The sequence below is a fragment of the Oryzias melastigma genome, linkage group LG20, assembly GCF_002922805.2.
Source record: "Oryzias melastigma strain HK-1 linkage group LG20, ASM292280v2, whole genome shotgun sequence".
Lineage (NCBI taxonomy): Eukaryota > Metazoa > Chordata > Actinopteri > Beloniformes > Adrianichthyidae > Oryzias > Oryzias melastigma.
In genome coordinates this window covers 15,825,027-15,843,102 of record NC_050531.1, presented here as the reverse complement: position 1 = coordinate 15,843,102, position 18,076 = coordinate 15,825,027, and the positions used below count along the sequence as shown (strand labels likewise).

General features: G+C 37.1%; 1 protein-coding gene across 2 annotated transcripts; it reads left to right on the top strand.

Moving 5' to 3' along the window:
* Positions 1-322: 322 nt before the first annotated feature.
* On the top strand, positions 323-16,691 carry rnpc3 (RNA-binding region (RNP1, RRM) containing 3). Of its 2 annotated transcripts, XM_024280529.2 has the most exons (16): positions 323-473; positions 905-1,061; positions 1,136-1,183; positions 1,289-1,398; positions 3,416-3,505; positions 4,648-4,759; positions 5,386-5,454; positions 7,648-7,790; positions 7,957-8,082; positions 8,456-8,565; positions 11,057-11,239; positions 12,528-12,622; positions 12,808-12,866; positions 14,062-14,194; positions 15,326-15,403; positions 16,435-16,691. In XM_024280529.2, exons 2-15 carry the CDS (start codon positions 909-911, stop codon positions 15,392-15,394), a joined length of 1,500 nt encoding a protein of 499 aa, XP_024136297.1. In that variant the 5' UTR covers positions 323-473; positions 905-908; the 3' UTR covers positions 15,395-15,403; positions 16,435-16,691. The 2 variants fall into 2 exon arrangements, with proteins under 2 accessions (XP_024136297.1, XP_024136299.1); XM_024280531.2 differs by lacking the exon at positions 323-473 and having other exon boundaries at positions 909-1,061; positions 16,631-16,686.
* The last annotated feature ends 1,385 nt before the right edge of the window (positions 16,692-18,076 follow it).

Sequence of the window (18,076 nt, the reverse complement as noted above, 5' to 3'; positions counted from 1 at the left end):
AGAGCACACCAGCTTCATTCCTAGAATGATTTTGAATAAAAATTAAAAAATGTTTTTGAAAGTTTAGGGATAAACAATTAGAATACATTTTGCAAAAACAAAGTGTGCTGGAATTCCCTTTTTTAAGATGCTTTAAAAAAAACTCAACTATTTACTTAAATGTAGCCCTTTTTATTGATATTGTTCATCTTTTGTTCACCCTTCTGGTTTCATATTAGTAAAAAGAATTCAAATGTACAACAAATGAAAGAAAACACAAACGTTTTATGGTGAAAGTAACACTAATTGCAACAATAACTATATAATATAATTTATTATTATTAGTATTACTGTTGGTATCTGTATATATGCGCTCCCACTCCAATACAGTAGGTGGCGCTGACTCCTATTTACTTGATGACATCCGCCAAAAAAACACCGAAGAAGAGTCAAAACCGGAAGCCCGTGTGTTTTTAAGCTCCGGAGAAAAACAGGTGAGAAATAAAATATATCTAATAAGTTTTGCAGAGTTTTTTGCTACAATATTCAGCGCATATATCCGCTATGTTTAAATTATAATAATAAAAAATGTCCATTATGTCACCGGACAGCAGATAGAAACCGGAACTTAAATTTAGGAAACTTCCGTTTCATTTTGTTAGCAACGAGTTAGCTTGTTTCAAAATTGATTTTTCGAAATTTTTACAGTATTGTAAAATATATTTATTTGCATTTAGACTCGTTGCAATGTCAAAAAATGTCGTAAGGGCCTTTTATTTTTGGTAAAATACATAAAGGAGGTGTGTTGTGGGATTATTTACAATGTTCATGCGTAGTTTCTGCTAAAAGAAACAAAAGGACACATTCTTTTTTGTGTCTTAACACAACAACCTTCTTAAGGTTTAAACTATTTTCTGTTGTCTAGAAAAATGAACAAACATGAGGACGAGGGTGAAACTAAAGGCAGTAAAACTCTGCTGGTCCGCCACCTGCCGTCTGATCTGAGCCCGGACGAAAAGGAAGACCTCCTGAAATACTTCGGAGCCGAATCCGTCCGAGTCTTCTCGAACCACGGCCGCATGGTAGGTCCTCTGCTGTTTTTTCCTGCTGAGTTTCAGCAGCTTTCAGTGATGTTAACCTCATGTTTCCTCCACAGAAACATGCCGCTTTTGCGACGTTTAAAACTGAAACCACCGCACACAAGGTGAGGATTTTTATTTTATTATTATTTCAGGTGGAAGTTCTAAACAAGTTTTTAGGTTTCTGTGGATTTTAGGGTGGATGTTAATGTTAAGTCATCTTCTTTCAGGCTCTCACCAGGCTCCATCAGTTGGAGATCCTGGATCAGAAGCTTGTGGTGGAGTTTGCTGAAGGCCAGGACAACATTACAGTGTTAAAGGACCCGCCTGTGTCTGACAGGTCAGTCTGGAATCAAACACGTTTGTAGTTCTGTTTGAACATATAGGTGGTTTCTAGAGATGTAGAAAAAAATGGATTCTGTGAAATATAATAGTTTGTGGAGCTTTTGAAACTGATACATATGAAATATCGTAAGTTATTTATAAGCAAATACGTAATCTTCCTTCTGTTTTCCTCTTAAACCCCGACCGTTAACTGACGGCACGACACACCGAGACTCTTTCAGCCCCAAAACAACAACATCTCACAAGAGATGAGTACCAAAACTCGGTACCAAGCTGGTACCTGTACCACCGCATACAGAGCTACCAGTACCGTATAATTTTTGTGCTTTGTTTCAAACATGTCCATCACTTGTAATCTACTCAGTTTTGCTATTCTATTCTTGCCAATCATGTTACGTTTCCAGTGGTTGTGGGCGGGCTCATGTAAGAAGGGGTGTGGCTGTGAAGGTGCACACAAAATGCTGAAGGCAAAGTGAGTTCAAGTTATGTAGCTGCAAGAGATTTTAATTCAGCCACCTGATGGATAAGAGGTACATGTACAGTGCTCCAAAAAGTCGATCGTCGTCGTGGTGATGAGCGGTGAAATTATTGTTTATTTCAGTGTGTGTGAAAATTAAGATGCAGCGCTGCAGTGCAGACTGTCAGATACTATGAAACAAAGTTTCTTAGACACTCTCCTGCACTATGTCATGGTTCTTTGCCATATTTAAATGATTTTTGAAATTTTTTTTTTGTTTGTTTTTTTTTTTTTTTCATTTTTGAGGCATCTGTTCAAGCACCTGAACCGTTTTTAAGGTACCAAATTCGTTCACTCAATAATTGTTATTTATAAAGCACCTTCCATCACCACAAGCCAATAAGCATTCCCAGAACATTGTGCAATAGTACCATTAAAAAAAAACATAAAACCATTTTAAAACAGTTATTGAAACAAAAAAAGGCTTGGCTAATGCTAAAACGTGGTAATGGAGAAACAATTCTCTTTTAAAACTCTCCAAGAGCGTGATCTCTCTGGTAGCCGGTGGCAACTGATTCCATAGTTTAGGAGGCAACAACAGCCGATTATTTACCTTTATTCATACAGGTAGGTCGATTGAGAACAATTCATCATTTACAACGACGACCTGATTACACATCAGCAATACAGAAACAGAACAACTGGGCAATAAGTACATACAGATCAAAACAAAGCATCTTCTAAAAACAATAATTTAAAAATTTACAATAAAAAGTCTACAGGAGGGACCAAGTTAATAATTACAATAAAAAGGCATCAGGAAACTCATTAAAAATAAAATAATAGAATTACAAGTTGCAATAAAATCCCAACTTGTAAATTGTTTCTTTGGTCATTTATTCCAGCAGCTTTTTGCTGAATTCATAAACTAAATTCAAGCAAAGTTGAAAAAAAACCCCACTATTTACTTAACCATACTTAAAGCACAGCTAGGCTTTATTTTGTCTGATTCTGAAAACCTTTTTAGTGAAAATCAAAAACTGAATTTAAAAATGTCTTAATTTACCAAAATAAAAACACTATGAATTTGCTAAATGCCCTGATATTTAAATGAAATGTACTCTATACAATTTTGTTCACGTCAAAGGTGTATTAGTAATTAGACCAAGTTTTTGTCAAAGTCATACTCTCCCCTTTTTTTTTTTTTTTTTTTTTTTTTTTTTTAATAAAGGTCAAATCTTGTCTCTGGTACAATCGTGGAATGTATCGCGATATGTATTGTATTGTGATACATATCGTATCGCCAGACTCTTGCCCTGGTTGTTTCTAGAGATGCAAGAGTTCACTTTCCCCACGATTTGGTTCAAACCTTAATTATTAATTTGTTTTATAAAACAATAACTTAACCATGATTCAGTTCAATGGTCTACCACACGGTTTGGTTTTTTTAGCCGACAACTATAACACCCCTAATGGTTTCCTTCTCTTCTTTTGACACTAAATCCACCCTTTGTTTCTTCTGTGGTGGTCTAACAGTTGTCTGTCTTTCCCACAGTGCCAAAAATGTCAAACAAAAGCAGAAGACCAAGGAAAGCCCACAGCCCAACATTCCACTCATCGAGACGGGGGTGGCGCCTAAACTTGGGTAAGAAAACACACACTGGTTATAAATTAGTTGTTTGAAATTTTTTTTAATATCAGCATTTGCCGGAAAAAGTGATTGTTGAATTCTTTCCACGATAGTGTCAGTCTTTCCTGCTGTAGCTTCAATCCCATTTCTATTTTAACCTCAGAAATGTCAAATATATGTTTAAAAATGGGTTTTAATAGTCTAAATGTTAAATCTATGAGTTATTCAGCCTAGGGTTGACCTGCTGGTAGAACAGTATTTTTGAATTTGGGAATAAAGATACAGAATAAATGATTAAAAATGTAGTAACTTATCGATTCCCACAGACGTGTGTTTGAAGGTTTTAGATGGTAAATAGAACTACAAAGATGGATTTAAACTATGGGGATGTACAAAGTCTTTCCTATTTAAAGGGTAACCAAACCCTAAATCAACTTTCTTTGGGCGTTGATCTCTATAAATGGGGATTTAAAAGTGCTGTCTGTTGGTCATTTCCAAATTTTTGACAAATTGAAACAAACTTGTTTAATTCTTAGTCAAAAATCGTCTGTGTGCTGCCCCCTACAGGTTGAACCGAGGTATTACATTTTAATTTGATGATTGGTCAAACCATTTGAGTCTCACGTCATTTGAGAAGTTTGACGTCATGATCTGCAGCTACAGTCGTGCCCCCAAGCCCCGCCCCTCTGACTGGATTTTTTACATTTCAGCTGTGGGTGGAGTCATCCTCCAACCTCCCTGTTTGGTTACCCTTTAAAACATGACGTACAATCAAGCCTGTAGCTTCTGCTGATTTATCCACACAGTTTACCTGTTTGTAACAAAACAAAAAAAGCCAAATTAACTTAAGCAGGTACAAGAGAACTTTAGCTGCACATTTTAAACTCCTGATTCACAGTGATCTGAATAAATAAATATTACAGAAGTGAAATTTTGAGCTTAATTTTTCTATATATGTCCTCCATTAAGAGAAAAAAGCCACAAGAACATGTTAAAAACACCCTTTTCATTGGAGAGTCTTTAATTCACATCATATTTCACCCAAAATTTTATAAAAGACACAAAATGTGTCCTTCAATTGCATTTAAACCTCTAATTTTCATGTAATTGTGCAGCTTTAGAGTTTGATTCTAACTAATTTTTCTGAATTTTCTCAGGTTAAAGTTTCAGTCCAATCCCACACTGAAGTATTTGTACCCGCCCCCCTCCAACAGCATCCTCACAAACATCGTCCACGCCCTCATAAGTGTGCCGAAGCTTTACGTTCAAGTGGGTGAACTCTCTGTCTTTGTTTCTGTTTTATAAACATTTGTTTAGATTTCCATTTTTATTTTGAAATGGAAAAGGGGAATTTGTTAAAAATAAGAATGAAAATGCAAACACTGCAGGATGCCGCAGCGTCAGGTTCTCATTGTCAACCCTGGAAAGCGTCTCCCTGAGGTTCCTGAGCGCCATCCAAGCTCTTAAAGATCAAACGGCAAACATTTGCCTTTTAAATTTCAATTTGGGGAGCAAGTATTAATAATAAACCGTAAGTAGGAGGCATGAGTTATGGGTTTAACATTTCCCTGGAAGCCTTGACGCGGGGCTTTCTCTTTTTTTATTTTTTCTTTTGGGGCGTTCACTTCCCGATTTGGCATTTTGGGGGTGCTGGTGTGCTACAGAAAGAGCAGCCGCAGGCTGAGCCGTGCCACAGGTATTCCTCTCTGCCTCCCAGCCTCAATCCCCACCTTGATCCTCGTATTTGTATGCAAAACCCAGCAATCTGTTTTACATACGGACGCCGTTTGAGAGCAGCGGCGTGTTTGTGTAAGCTTCCAGCTTGAGGAATGAGGCGCCACTTAAAAGCTGCTGCTGCTGCTGCCGGCCTCATCCGTGTTCTTTCTATTATTCAGGTGCTTCATCTGATGAACAAAATGAATTTACCGTGTCCTTTTGGACCCGTGACGGCCCGGCCGCCCATGGTGAGTCCCCGCACACGAGCGGCTGAGATCAAACTGTTAGTGTGAGCGACCGGACGACGGAGTTTCACAAAGTTAGGCTGAGAAACACTAGCAAAAGTTTGCCTAAAATGAGAAAAAGTACATCGACCATTAGAGGAAAGTCAAAAATCAATAAAAACATAAAAACAGAGTTCAACACAAGCTTTCAAAAAGGGGGAAATAAACTCAAAAAGCCCAATAATTAGGATTTTTTTGCTAGTTTTGAGCAAATTTTTTTTTGTTTTGTTCTTCTGTTCCTAATTGCTGCTCATTTTTATAAATAAAACTAGTGTAATAAGTGGAAATGACTCATTTTTAGAACAAAATGAGAATATAAACTTAGTCAAAGTTGGCCCATCTTAATAAATCAATTAAACTAGCACCTATTCTTTGATCATAAATGTACATTTTTGTTTTCAAAATGATGACAGTAAAAGCCAGTCTAACTTTTATTGAACATTACAATAACATTATTAAAACTTAGTAAAAAAATCTACTTGCTTCAGAAAATCAGAAAAACCTGATTAATAGCTCAAATTTTACTGTAATTTTTGGTTAACTTGAACAAATTCCTTATTTTTCGATCTTAGTTCCTTATGAGACAGTAAATGTGGTGATTTTGAAAAAAACTTTGTAAAGGTGTTGGGCAAAGAGAATGTAAAATAACTTCAAAGCTGGTAAAACATCTGGAATGTCTAAAAATGAGGTTTTAAATCTGTGCTAGAATCAAATATCTTGTAGTAGACATAAAGCGTCTTTCTTTTAATGATACCTATAGCTTCAGGTGTTGACAAACCCTTTATTTTCCTTTTTTAGATTAATATTCTTGTTTTTATTTTTCAAATTGTCCTTAAAACAAGAGGAAACTTTGAAGAGCACATGATCTGAACTTGTTATAGGTGGGAAAAAGTCATCTACTAGTGGAAGTAGTGAAATTTGACTTGATAAGATTTCTATCCACAAACTTAAATGTCCTTTAAAACCAAATATGGATGTAAAATTGTCTCTAAACATGTATATTTAGATCTATTGCTCTTGGAACGATAGATATTGTGTCTTAAAATAAGTTTACTGCTAAAAATATTTAAATTAGGGGTGTAGGGAAAAATGGATTCAGTGATATATTGCAATATTTCATTTGGGGATACTTGTATTATTTAAAAGACGATATTTAATTAATTATTTGTGAGCGTCCTTCAGCATCTTAGTTTTTTTTTTTTTTACCTAGATCCCTGAAATCTTGTTTGCAGATCAGCACACTTACATCTCCATCACCAGAACAACAAGATTGTGTTAAATGTTCATTCTCATTGGTTCAGCCTCACATTTCTGTTGTTATGAGACACGTACTACTCAGTAGTATGACTTAGTAAAGAGATTAAGGCATATTTAAAAAAAAAAAAGGGAATAATTGTTCTGGTACAACCTTGGGATATACTGCGATATATATCATATTGAGAGACGTGTATCGCGATACGCATCGTATCGGCAGACTCTTGCCCATACACACTCCTATTCTGAAGTATTACAAATATCCTTACTTTTATATCCCCCCAGAAATCCTATTTTAGGCACAACAATGGGTCAACTTTCCTTATTTAGATCATGATCCCCTTAAAACAAGACTGTAGTTTCACAGTTTAAGACCATTTTGTTTTCAAAATGAAATGTAAATAATTAAATTAATTTTTCCATTTTTCCTTAATTTAAGCAAATTTGTTTTGCTTAAAGCAAGATTTTTTTTCTAGAACAAATCACTTAAGATACTCAACATTTATTATCTTACTATGACATCTGAGTAAGTCCGATTTGTTTTGTGTTTATTTTGTACAATATGTTTAATGCTTTTACTAAGATGACTATTTTGACTATTATATTGATTAAATATAACTTATTTAAATTACGATAAATAATGTTGGGGTGTTCTATAACAGGGAAATTGCTCTGAATATCTTTCACTAAAACAGAGAAACTTAGTGAGATTTTGTGTTTTATTATTATTTTATGTTTTATTATCCAGCTGAATAGAATTTGGAAAATCCTTTATATTTGTTAACTATTTCAACTTTGTCGTTTTTTTTATATTTGAGTTTTTGGACTTTTTATAACGATTTTAAAACTTAAAAACGGATAAAACGATGAATCATTTTAGTTATGAGCTCTTGTTTTCTGCAGTTCGACACTCTGCCCTTGGCTCCGCCCATCCCCATGCCTCCTCCCTTTCCCCCCGACTTCCCTCCCCTACCTGAGGAAGACATGGAGGTGTCCAGTGAGGAAGAGTCCGAGTATGAGAGTGAGGATGATGAGGACAAAGAGAGGTAAAAAGGGATAATTCCTCATGTTCGACCCTTAAATTCGTCCCTGTTGGTCAGTAGGGACTTCAACCTAAATGTTTGTAGCTGGAGAAAGATTTTTTTTTTTTCTCTTTTTTGTTCTGGGTTGGAAACTTTCTCCTTTATTTTCTCTGTTCTTGCTTTATTTCAGGGTGGCTCGTCTGATGGGCCTGGTCAACCGAGCCTGCAAGAGACCCCTGAGACCGAAAACAGCTTCCAAAAGAAAAAAGCCCAAGATCAAGGATCTACTTTATGCTCCCAAACCAGAGTCTCAGAGGTACAGCGGAAGCACTCATGTGTGTCACAGCCCTCACAGTTAATTCATCTGGAGACCGCATTCAGAGGCAGCTTAAAAAGTGAAGCAGCAAAATCTCCAGGCGATGAATCCTGCTCATAAAGACAGCTTTGTGGCGCTCCGAGACTTCTTGTCTCACATGAACTCTATATGAGCAACCACAAACTCTGTTTCCCAACTCTAAAGTGTGTACTTGGGTTTTCCCTCGGCTGCACGCTTGCGGATTGGGAAATATCCGGTTCAAAACAAAAGAAGTTAAAAAAAAAATCCTGAAGTGGTCACAAGGGAAGAAAGGTTTATTGAGTTTTTTTTTTTTACTTTTAAGTGTAACGGTGTTTGCTTGTGCCGTCCTCAGTGCTCCAGCGCTGCAGCCCTCCGACGTGTTTGAGCAGCCCAACCCTTCTGGTCCCAAGAAAATCGAATTCCACATTTCACTTCCTGAAGTGGCGGCAGAGGAAGGCAAAGGTACAAGTTTGACTTCCCCTATATGTTCATAGTTTACTGTACCTGAAAAATTACATCAGTTTAGACCAAAAGAGCAGAAAAGGGGAAACAAAGAACATTATGAATCTATTGAATCTGTTTTTTTCTTTGCAAGTATAGAAAACTTTCAGCCAATCAAACTGCTAAAAAAAAATCAGTTTCTGTTTTTGTTAAAACATCAGAAAAGTTGGAAAAAACGACACATTTTGAAACGTTTCAAGGAAGCATCTTACGTTTTCAGTTTTTGCTATACTTACTACAAGTTCCATATTTCCTGAACCAAAATACTAGTTAAAAAACGTACAAAACTCCACGATCGTCACTGTAACATCACGCTACCATCATACTAGTGATACTGTAGCGTCACTCTATCACAGGGATCACCAACCCCGGTCCTCGAGGGCTACCACCCTGCTTGTTTTGCAGCTAACCCTGCTTCAGTAGATGCTGATTAGCTGCATTGAATCAGCACACCTGATGCAGCTGAGCAGCAATTTCTGTAGCAGGGGTTAGCTGCAAAACAAGAAGATTGATCCCTGCTCTAACATCATCCTACCATCACTGTACGGTAGAGTCAATGTCCAGTAGTAACATTATAATGTCACTGTACCATAGATTCAATGTACTGAACTGTAGCTTCACTTTATTGTAGCTTCACTTTACTGTTGTATCGCTGAAGCTTTGCATTACTTTAGCTTCACAGTAGCGTTGCTGTACTGTAGCTTTACTTTACTGTAGTATTACAATAACGTTAATTGTCTCTAGTATTACTGTGCTTTACCTTCACAGGGGCGTTGCTCTACTGTAGCTTTACTTTAACGCTAGTAATACTACAGTAATTGTTTGTAGTGTTACTGTACTGTAGCTTCACTTTACTGTAGTATTACAATAACGTTAATTGTCTCTAGTATTACTGTGCTTTACCTTCACAGGGGCGTTGCTCTACTGTAGCTTTACTTTACTGTTGCATCACAGTAGCATTGTTATACTTGAGCGTTACTAAACTGTAGTGTTACTATTCTGTGTAGTTACCATGCTCTAGCGTTGCTATACTTTATCGTTACTGTACTATAGAGTTACTATGCTGTAGTGTTGCTACACTGTACCATCGCTACACTTCAGCATTACTATACCGTGGTGTTACTATTCTTTTTCACTACTGTACTGTGGCATTACTATATTGTACCATTACAATAGCGTTAACGTACTTTATCATTACCATACTTTATTGTTAGTGTACTTTATTGTTACTATACTGTAGCTTCACTTTACTGTTGCCTCACAGTAGCGTTACTATACTCTAGCGTTACTATACTTTACCATTACTATTCTGTATAGTTACCACGCTCTAACGTTGCTATACTTTATCGTTACTACGCTGTAGCGTCACTACGCTTATCACTTCTTATCATCCCTGCAGTGTCAGGGTAGCATCACTGAAGCGTCACTTTACTCCCACTCTACCATCACTTAAAGTGCATTGTTTTTTTGCTCTTTAAAATTCATACTTAGCTTCTCATTTATCAGAAAAGCTTCAGTTTTTATGTTCTCACTTCAGTTTAGATTCTTCGTTTTTTTCTTAGCCACAGTGAGGTGTTTCCGTTTGTTCCTGCCAGGAGTTCGAGCTCTTTTAAGGTGAAGTTAGAGCTTAGTGTTGCACAGCAGCTCATCACAGCAGAAAGGTTTTAAAAAAAGAAAAAAAGTAGAAGTTATCTGTTTGAGCAAATGTCATTGGAGGCACAGCCTGCGTTTCTTGTTAGCTGCAGTTCCCCGTCTGCCTTATCTGCAGCTGCAACTGGCAACAACTCTGAGACGGGAAAAAAAAAGAAAGATCTTAAATTCTAGCACAAAAGCTTTTCTACAGGGAAAAAAGACAGATAAACTATGACAGGTGGCTTTTTGGATTAGTCTTGTTTTGGAGATCCAATAAACAAGCTATTTAAATGGAAAGAAGAGGCGGGGGGTAGATAAGGAGCGCTGTACTTTTGAAAAGGTGCTGATCTAGTTGTCTGCTGATGTATCAGGAAAGCTCCTTGCTTCGGTGCGTGCACACATACATGAGGATGACAAGTTTTTTTTCTTTTTTTTCCCCTCTTCATCAGATTTGTACACGCTTGCTGCATTTTGTAATTCCATCATCTCCAGTGTGTGTGTGTGCATGTTCTCCTCAAAGACTTCTCCTTCCTGCTGCCTTTCAAACTCATGCCTGGAGAAACAGCAGGGGATTGTGATGAGAGCGCATCCTCCGATCAAAATGCAGATTGTTTGCCGTTAAATACTCAGCTTTAGTCTTTTACTGTTCGTTAAACGTATTTAACCTCCTAAGAAATCTCTTCCATCCTCAGTGTTTGTTGAAAGCCATTATTTAAACTGTGTCATTTTCAAAACAATGAAATAAAAACAGTTAAAACCTTAGGAAATGGTTTTAACTTAGTTTGTTCTATATTTTTCATCTTTTCATCTCATATTGAAGCGGAGCAACAGGAGGGCGTCCCCAGCAGCGCTCGGGAGGAGCCGGCGTCTGAAGGGTTTGGGAAGCTGTACCCCAGCGCTCAGGCTTCCCAGCAGCAGGAGGAGCACGGAGCAGACGGGGACGATCTCGTGTCTGATGTCATCTCCAGGAAGGAGCTGGAGAAAGGACGGCTAGCTAAAGACGGTAACTCTAATGAGAAGAGGAGCCTGAGACTGCATCACTACTTTAATGTTAACAGAGCTGTCCACATTTAAACTTTTAGTGTTTTTAGGACTATTACTCAGTGAAATGAGGTGTATGTCATTTAAAAATATCCACCAATTCTGAAGTTGACAAAATGCTTCTTTTATTTTCTCTTTAATCAGAATTCATCAGAGAAGTTTCTGGCTTCTTAACCTGCAATAGTTGAATCAATAGGAGAGCATGGAAGATCACTTTTTAAATATTGGATTCCAACACTTAGACATGAAATATGTGGAACCATCAATGTATGCTACAGTCGTACATCTGCCAGCATGGTACTTTTTTTTGTATTTTTTGTCAATGATTTCTTCATTCCTTTTTCCAAGACTTCTGTTTTTTTTTTTTTTTAGCCTTTGTCGTGCAGCAAAAATCACTTTATGCAAAGTATTATGGGAACTTGCTGCTCAATTTAGCAGCATATTAATGTAACTTAGTAAAAATGGAGGTCAGTTCCCTAAAAACCTTCCTGAACCGTTCTTATGAAGATGGAAAAAGATAAAATGGATTTTTGGGTATGTACATACACGGATAACACTGTCGACACTCTTACTTTGAAACTAATTAAAGAGTCAAAAGCACTGAAATTAGTTAAAAATTAGTCAAAATATGAAAGTTTCCTGAAAGAAATCAATAAAAATCAACACTTGCTCTCTAAAACTTCACCTAAACAATCATTGACTTTCTCATTTACCAAAGCTGCCGTTCCTCCTTTGTTGGACAAACGTCACAGTCGTAACGACGCCTCAGAAGAGATGTAGGAAAAGTGGATCCTTTGAAATGCAGATGAGAATCAGCTGGAAGTGGGTCGAGACGCGTCACGGCTAAACAAAGACAAAAAGTGCAAACGGTGGGAAAATCCACCTGCGATCTGGAGACAGACGAATCTCTCCGAAGAGGAGGAGCTGCTGCTCGAAGGCCTCACGTCAGCAGAACTCTTCTGAGATCCATCTGTGGAGGCACACATGGAGGAGGAATTCTTTTGTCTTAGAATCTATGCTACCCATGGTGACCAACTCTAACTCACGTTATGGATTTGTGCCGCTCTCTGCTAATAAATATGTTATGGATGGAGGAGTTGGAGCACATTTTTCAGTTTTTTTTCTCATTCATTGAAATCCAGAAGAAAATTAACAAAATCTCTTTATAGATTACGCAAAAATGTTTATTTGCAAAGATTTTCTTTGACTCACTTTTTGATTTCCCTTTTTTTTTTTTTATTTTGAAACAGAGATGAAAAGGATGTCCGTGTTTAAAAATTATGAAGCCGGGGAGCCGACCTGCAGACTGTACGTGAAAAACATCTCAAAGCAAGTAGAGGAGAAGGTACGAAGACGCACAGCAGAGGAGTGCATGTGAAGCTTCAGCTGAAGAAAAGCTTTAAAAAATGAAGCATTCCTTCAATAAATATTAGAGTGTTTGCCCTCAATTTGCAAAACAAATATCAACTTATTTTGGATTTGAATCCTTTCACCTTTTTTTGTGATCTTGTAATCTTGCTTGTTTTTTAGGATCTGCGGTACATCTACGGGCGCTACATCGACCCCTCGTCAGAAGCAGAGAGAAACATGTACGTTACATAAAATGTCACGATTTCTTTAAAGGACTGTCTCACCTGATTTGAGTTTTTTTAATTGATCAGTCGCCTCTGAAGATAAACTGTCAGGTGGTCATCTGAATTATGGATTTATTGGGTTTCTGTCCATTTCTGTCACTTAAATGACTCTTTGTGGTTAATTGTTGAGTCAAGTCTATGGGGTCGAATCAGGATCAGCTTAAAGTGAGTGAAAAAGAAAAGAATTTTGAACTTGAAGGGAATTTTGAGGGAAAAAACAAATAATAATTTAAACTTTAAAAGTTCACCATAAAACTGTTGAAACGAAATGAAAATAATGTATATATTGTACCAACTGATGTTTTATATTTTTTTAATTTTTGTTTTTTTTCTTCTTCACTTTCAATTACAGTTTCACTTCCAATTTTTCAATTGAGCCTAATTTTACGTGGGGGCGGGTTTTGAGCCCATACCGGGACACAACAATAATGTCATTTTGACTCTACCGGAGGAATCATGCTGGTGGATCTAATAGCAGATGACGCCATATCCTCTGTTTCCTGATCTCGATCATTTCCTTTTAAAAATCAAGCCCCGCCCCCACATTAAAGAAAAAATCTGAAATGAAGTTGTAAATTGAGGCATGAAAGTGAAGAAGGAAAGAAACCAAAAAAAAAATATTTTTAATTTGGTAAAACATTTTTTTGTTCAAGTTTTTTTAGAATTTCTTCAAATATAAATTATATATTGTTTCAAATATATTTTTCTTTTCTCAATATTTAAAATGCGTACTTTTGAGTTTAAAGTCTCACCCCGATCATCTTTTGATCTATTTTTAAAGCGTTCCCAGTAGTTTTTTAATTCTGATTATGCCGTTTGTAGCCAAAATCTAAAAACTTGTCATTTCTTAAAGAATAGTTTCTGCAGAGCATTTCATTAGAAATCCACCTCAGAAAAGGGAATTCTTAGCTTCATTTTCTTTATATATGTCCTCCCTCATGCCTCAAAAACACCAACAAATCCATTTATATCTAAATAGGTCTCTAAAACTGTTCTCAAACTGACATTCTTTCTCTGAGACGATCCTGGTTCGACTGCATACAAACCATTGGTTTGGAGTGTGAGCGTGAAGGTTCAGTGGCTCCTCTGTTCCTTTAAACTTCTTCCAGATTTGGGTTACGATGCTTTCCGGCTCTGCTTTGCTCCTCAGGTTTGACGTGGTGCTGATGAAGGAGGGCCGGATGAAGGGGCAGGCCTTCATCGGACTCCCCAACGAGCAGAGCGCCGAGAAAGCTCTACGTGAAACCAACGGCTTCGTCCTCCACGACAAACCCCTCGTCGTCGTATCCTTTTTTATTGCCCCGTTTCTACCTGAAAGGAAACGAAACAACTTTTAAGCCTCATTTCAAATTCTGTAAATATTGAAATATCTACAGATGGAAGGTGTCATCATTACAGTGATATTTGAACCCAATTCACTCTTGTTATACACAAAAATAAAATTAGGTTAATGAAGAAAAATGTAAAATAATGAACACGACCTAAAATCAGTTTAAATCTATATATTTTAGGTATTTTTTTCCAAATTCTGAGCTGCTCTCTGTGGTCCTCAGAGCCTCCAGGACCGTGGCGTCTCATTTCTGGCAGCTCCGAGGCGCCACCTGCTCTTCCTCATCTCTATGCAGATAATTACGCCTCAACTTTTGAACTTGTCAAACAAAACAATGCGGTTGATTTTTGAGTGTGCCTGTTAGCTCCAAGACAACAGAAAAAAAACAAAATGGTTTCATTAAGTTCTTTTTGCTCTTTTGGCTGCAGAGACTAAACCTGGTTGTAGTTTGAGTTCAGAAGATAATCAGGCGTTTTTATCAGAAGAGGACAGCTATCGGCTCTCTGGCTGAACCATGCTAATGAAAACAAAGCTGCTGGTTCTAATGCTCAGAGATCCTAAATGATTTTTTTTCCTCTTCTAATTATGCTGTTCGCCATTTAAAACTGATTTAAAGTGATTAAATTCAAAAACAGTAATTAATCTCCATGGGGAAATGAGAAAAATCATTTTACAATGACAGTCACTGCAATTATCTACAAAAGTTACTATTTTCTAGACCTTGATTGCTGCTATTAGCACAAATTGTGCTCAAATAGTTCCTTACAGCTTGTTACCAGGAAATAAAATGTTCAAAAAGACTTTTATTTTTGAAGATAGCACCCTTTATTTGTGCTTTTTCCAAAACTGGGACTCTCAAACTCACTGAAAAAGTAAGGAAGGACACCAAAGGTCCTTAGAAGGCCAGCTTTGGTCTGTAGTCATCTTGACCTTTATAGGGAACCCGCCGTGCCCAAATGACACGCACAAAGCTGCATGTTTCACCAGATACGGGATCTCTGCAGCTCAGCAATCACTCATCACCAGCTGCATCCCATAATAAGCCAGCCTAAAGTCTCTGTTGTCTTTAACGTAAAATTCACAGCAATTTGCTCGATCTGCGCGACCCAAACAAGATAACGCCGAAACCAAGAAGGGTTCAAAGCAGAGGTGAAGTCAGCAGGTGAGTAAAACCTCCCACGCCTGCGTGCTTTTATTTTGAAAGACCCACTCCGATCATTTTTTAATCCATTGTTAAAGCGTTCCAATGAGCTTTATGATTTAGCACTTATTAGCAAAAAATTTAAAAATCATGTTTTTTAGACATATTGTATTTTTCGGTGTGTAATTCACTTGTTTTTTGCTCCGGGGTTCAATTTGTATGTGATTTAAAATAAATAAATAAATAGAAACGACCTCTAGAGGGCACTGTAGGTGTACACATCAGTATTTGCTATTGTTCGCAACACAGGAGGAGAAGCAACGCTTAGTCACATGCTGGGTCTCAATGGAATAAACTTAAATGGATTCAGTCATTTGAAGTGATTAAAGAGTTTAGCAGACTTGTTAGCATGTTTGTTACGCAAAAGTTATTGGAATAATAATTGGTCATATGTTGAGCTAATGTTCTAGATTTCTCAGATTTTTCATGAAGCTAAATAAGCAAAGGAAGCTAAATAAAATGGTTTTATTATTTGCCTTTTAAGAAAACTGTCCGTTTTTAGTCCCGTATTTTGTTAAATAAAATTCTCCCCAAAATGTGACTAAAATATTTTAGTTTTTCCATCTTTTAATTTGCATTTGTTAGCATCTGCAACTTAATCGGAGTGACTTATAAGTAAAAAAATACTGTAGTTTCTGCAATGTACATCAAAAATTCCCCTCTGAATTGTGGGCGGGACCATTGGCGTTGAGATACCCCGCCCCCCTTCTCCTCCCCATTGGTGAGAGTTCAGACCAGGGAGCTCGTGCCCTGCCCACCAAATTTTCTACATCACAAATACAGAACTTCTTTATATTCTCCCGATTTGCAACAATTTGAATAAGGAAACGCCAAAACAGTTTTAATCTGAATTTTCTTTATATATGTCCTCCATCATCAGAAAAATGCTACAAAAACATGCTGAAAACACAGTTTACATCGGAGTGGGTCTTGAATGCTCTCGTTCGTTCTGGTGGAACTGCATTGTGATTGTGACGCTTTATCTATTCAAGATACCACGGCCTGATTTTGTGGCCCAGCAGAACCGTTTGTATCCTTACTCTCACATATCCTTTGGGAAAAGTGAACCCTAAAGACTAAAAGCAGCTTCATTAATGGAAATAAAATCAACTGTCATGTTTGTAAAAACCTTTTCTTTGTGCCGTTTTGCATAACTTTTAAAGTCCTCCCTGTTTGACTGACTTTCAGGTGGTGTTCGGAGACGCTGTATGTTCAAACAATAATAAATACATTTTTTATTTTAATCGAATGTTGTCTTTTTTTTGTTTTGTTTTTCTCGAATTTTCTGTAGTTTGCTGGCACACTTAATCCATAAAATATGAAAGCTGGTTATTTTCGTTTATAGGAAAAGCTGAGCAAATACAAACTAGAAGAAGGTATATGAGATGGAGGCTGCCCCCAAAGCAGATGGTAAGCTGTCAAAACAATCGGAAAACCGTCCTGAAGAGACAGCAAACAAGCCAGACAGACTGCAGCCTGTAGGAAATTGCTAGCTCTCGGTAAGCTTACCTGCTCACTCCCCGGCTGCCTCCTATTCTTTTTTTTTTTTTGATTAAATAGAGTAAATCCTTAGAAATAAAAACGGTGTGAAATCATAATCTAGCTTCAGTGCAAATCATTAGGAGAAAAGAAATCGCAGACACAAAGATGACAAACTAATTTGGGGAGATTTTTGACTGAAAGTGACACACACTGTAAAAAGTGAAACATTGGATTAATCAACAAAAGTCAAATTATTAGTATTCTTCAAATAAACATTTTGAGTTGATGGTTTACTCAACTTAAAATTTTAATTTGATAAAAATTCCTATTTTTAAATTTAACAATGTACAGAGCTTTTGTTAGTTGATACAATGTTTCACTTTTTACAGCCTAAGGTTTAAACAAAAGCACGATCTTTAGATGTAAATCTATTTACTAACTCAAATGATTTTATAGAATAAAACTTTAATACCATGTTACTATAGCTTTATTAAAAATAGCTGATAGATAATAAATGTCACAAAAAATACACAAAAAAAAATATTATTGTCTAGTGTCTTGTCAGGTGTTTTTGTCTAAGCCAACGGTCATGTCCTTAAATGCCTCCGCGGGGCGACCGAAATGCACGTTTTTCAACAAATTTGGCAGGTGGCCGCGGTGCAGCATATGTAAGTGGGGGGCAGCAGTTGCATTTTTTCTTGCTGCCAATACACCAAACGTGATTTGCGCAGCAGAGGGGGCCAGTTCCAATGTTAAATCACTTGTGCAGATGCAATTTGAATACCTGTGCCGGCACGAATTAGGCAGCGCGGAGAGTTTAAATATCTGTGTTTTTGCAAGATTTCCGCCCAATCAGGGACTTGGCGTCAGGCATGTGACGTTTTCAGTAATTTGATCAGCGATTTGAATATTAATCCAATGCAAGCATTTTTATCTTAAACTTCCATCCATTTTCTTAACCTGCTGGGGCCGCAGAGTTAATAATGCCCGTCTCGGCTACCTTTGGGCAACACCCTGGACAGGTCAGTCGCACCCGCAGCTGCTCACTGAACTCCTCCTAAACTTTACGATATTTACTGAGACAATAATAAAAAAGGTCCACTAATTTTATGTTGGTTTTTATTTTTCCCCTCTTAAATTGATGCGGGATAA

What these genes read in the sequence shown, in the direction of transcription:
- rnpc3 (XM_024280529.2), top strand. Translation starts at nt 909, where the DNA reads ATGAACAAACATGAGGACGAGGGTGAAACTAAAGGCAGTAAAACTCTG. An exon ending in CAAAGCAAGTAGAGGAGAAG is followed by an intron (nt 12,623 to 12,807) that starts GTACGAAGACGC and finishes CTTGTTTTTTAG; the next exon opens with GATCTGCGGTACATCTACGG. An exon ending in TCAGAAGCAGAGAGAAACAT is followed by an intron (nt 12,867 to 14,061) that starts GTACGTTACATA and finishes TTTGCTCCTCAG; the next exon opens with GTTTGACGTGGTGCTGATGA.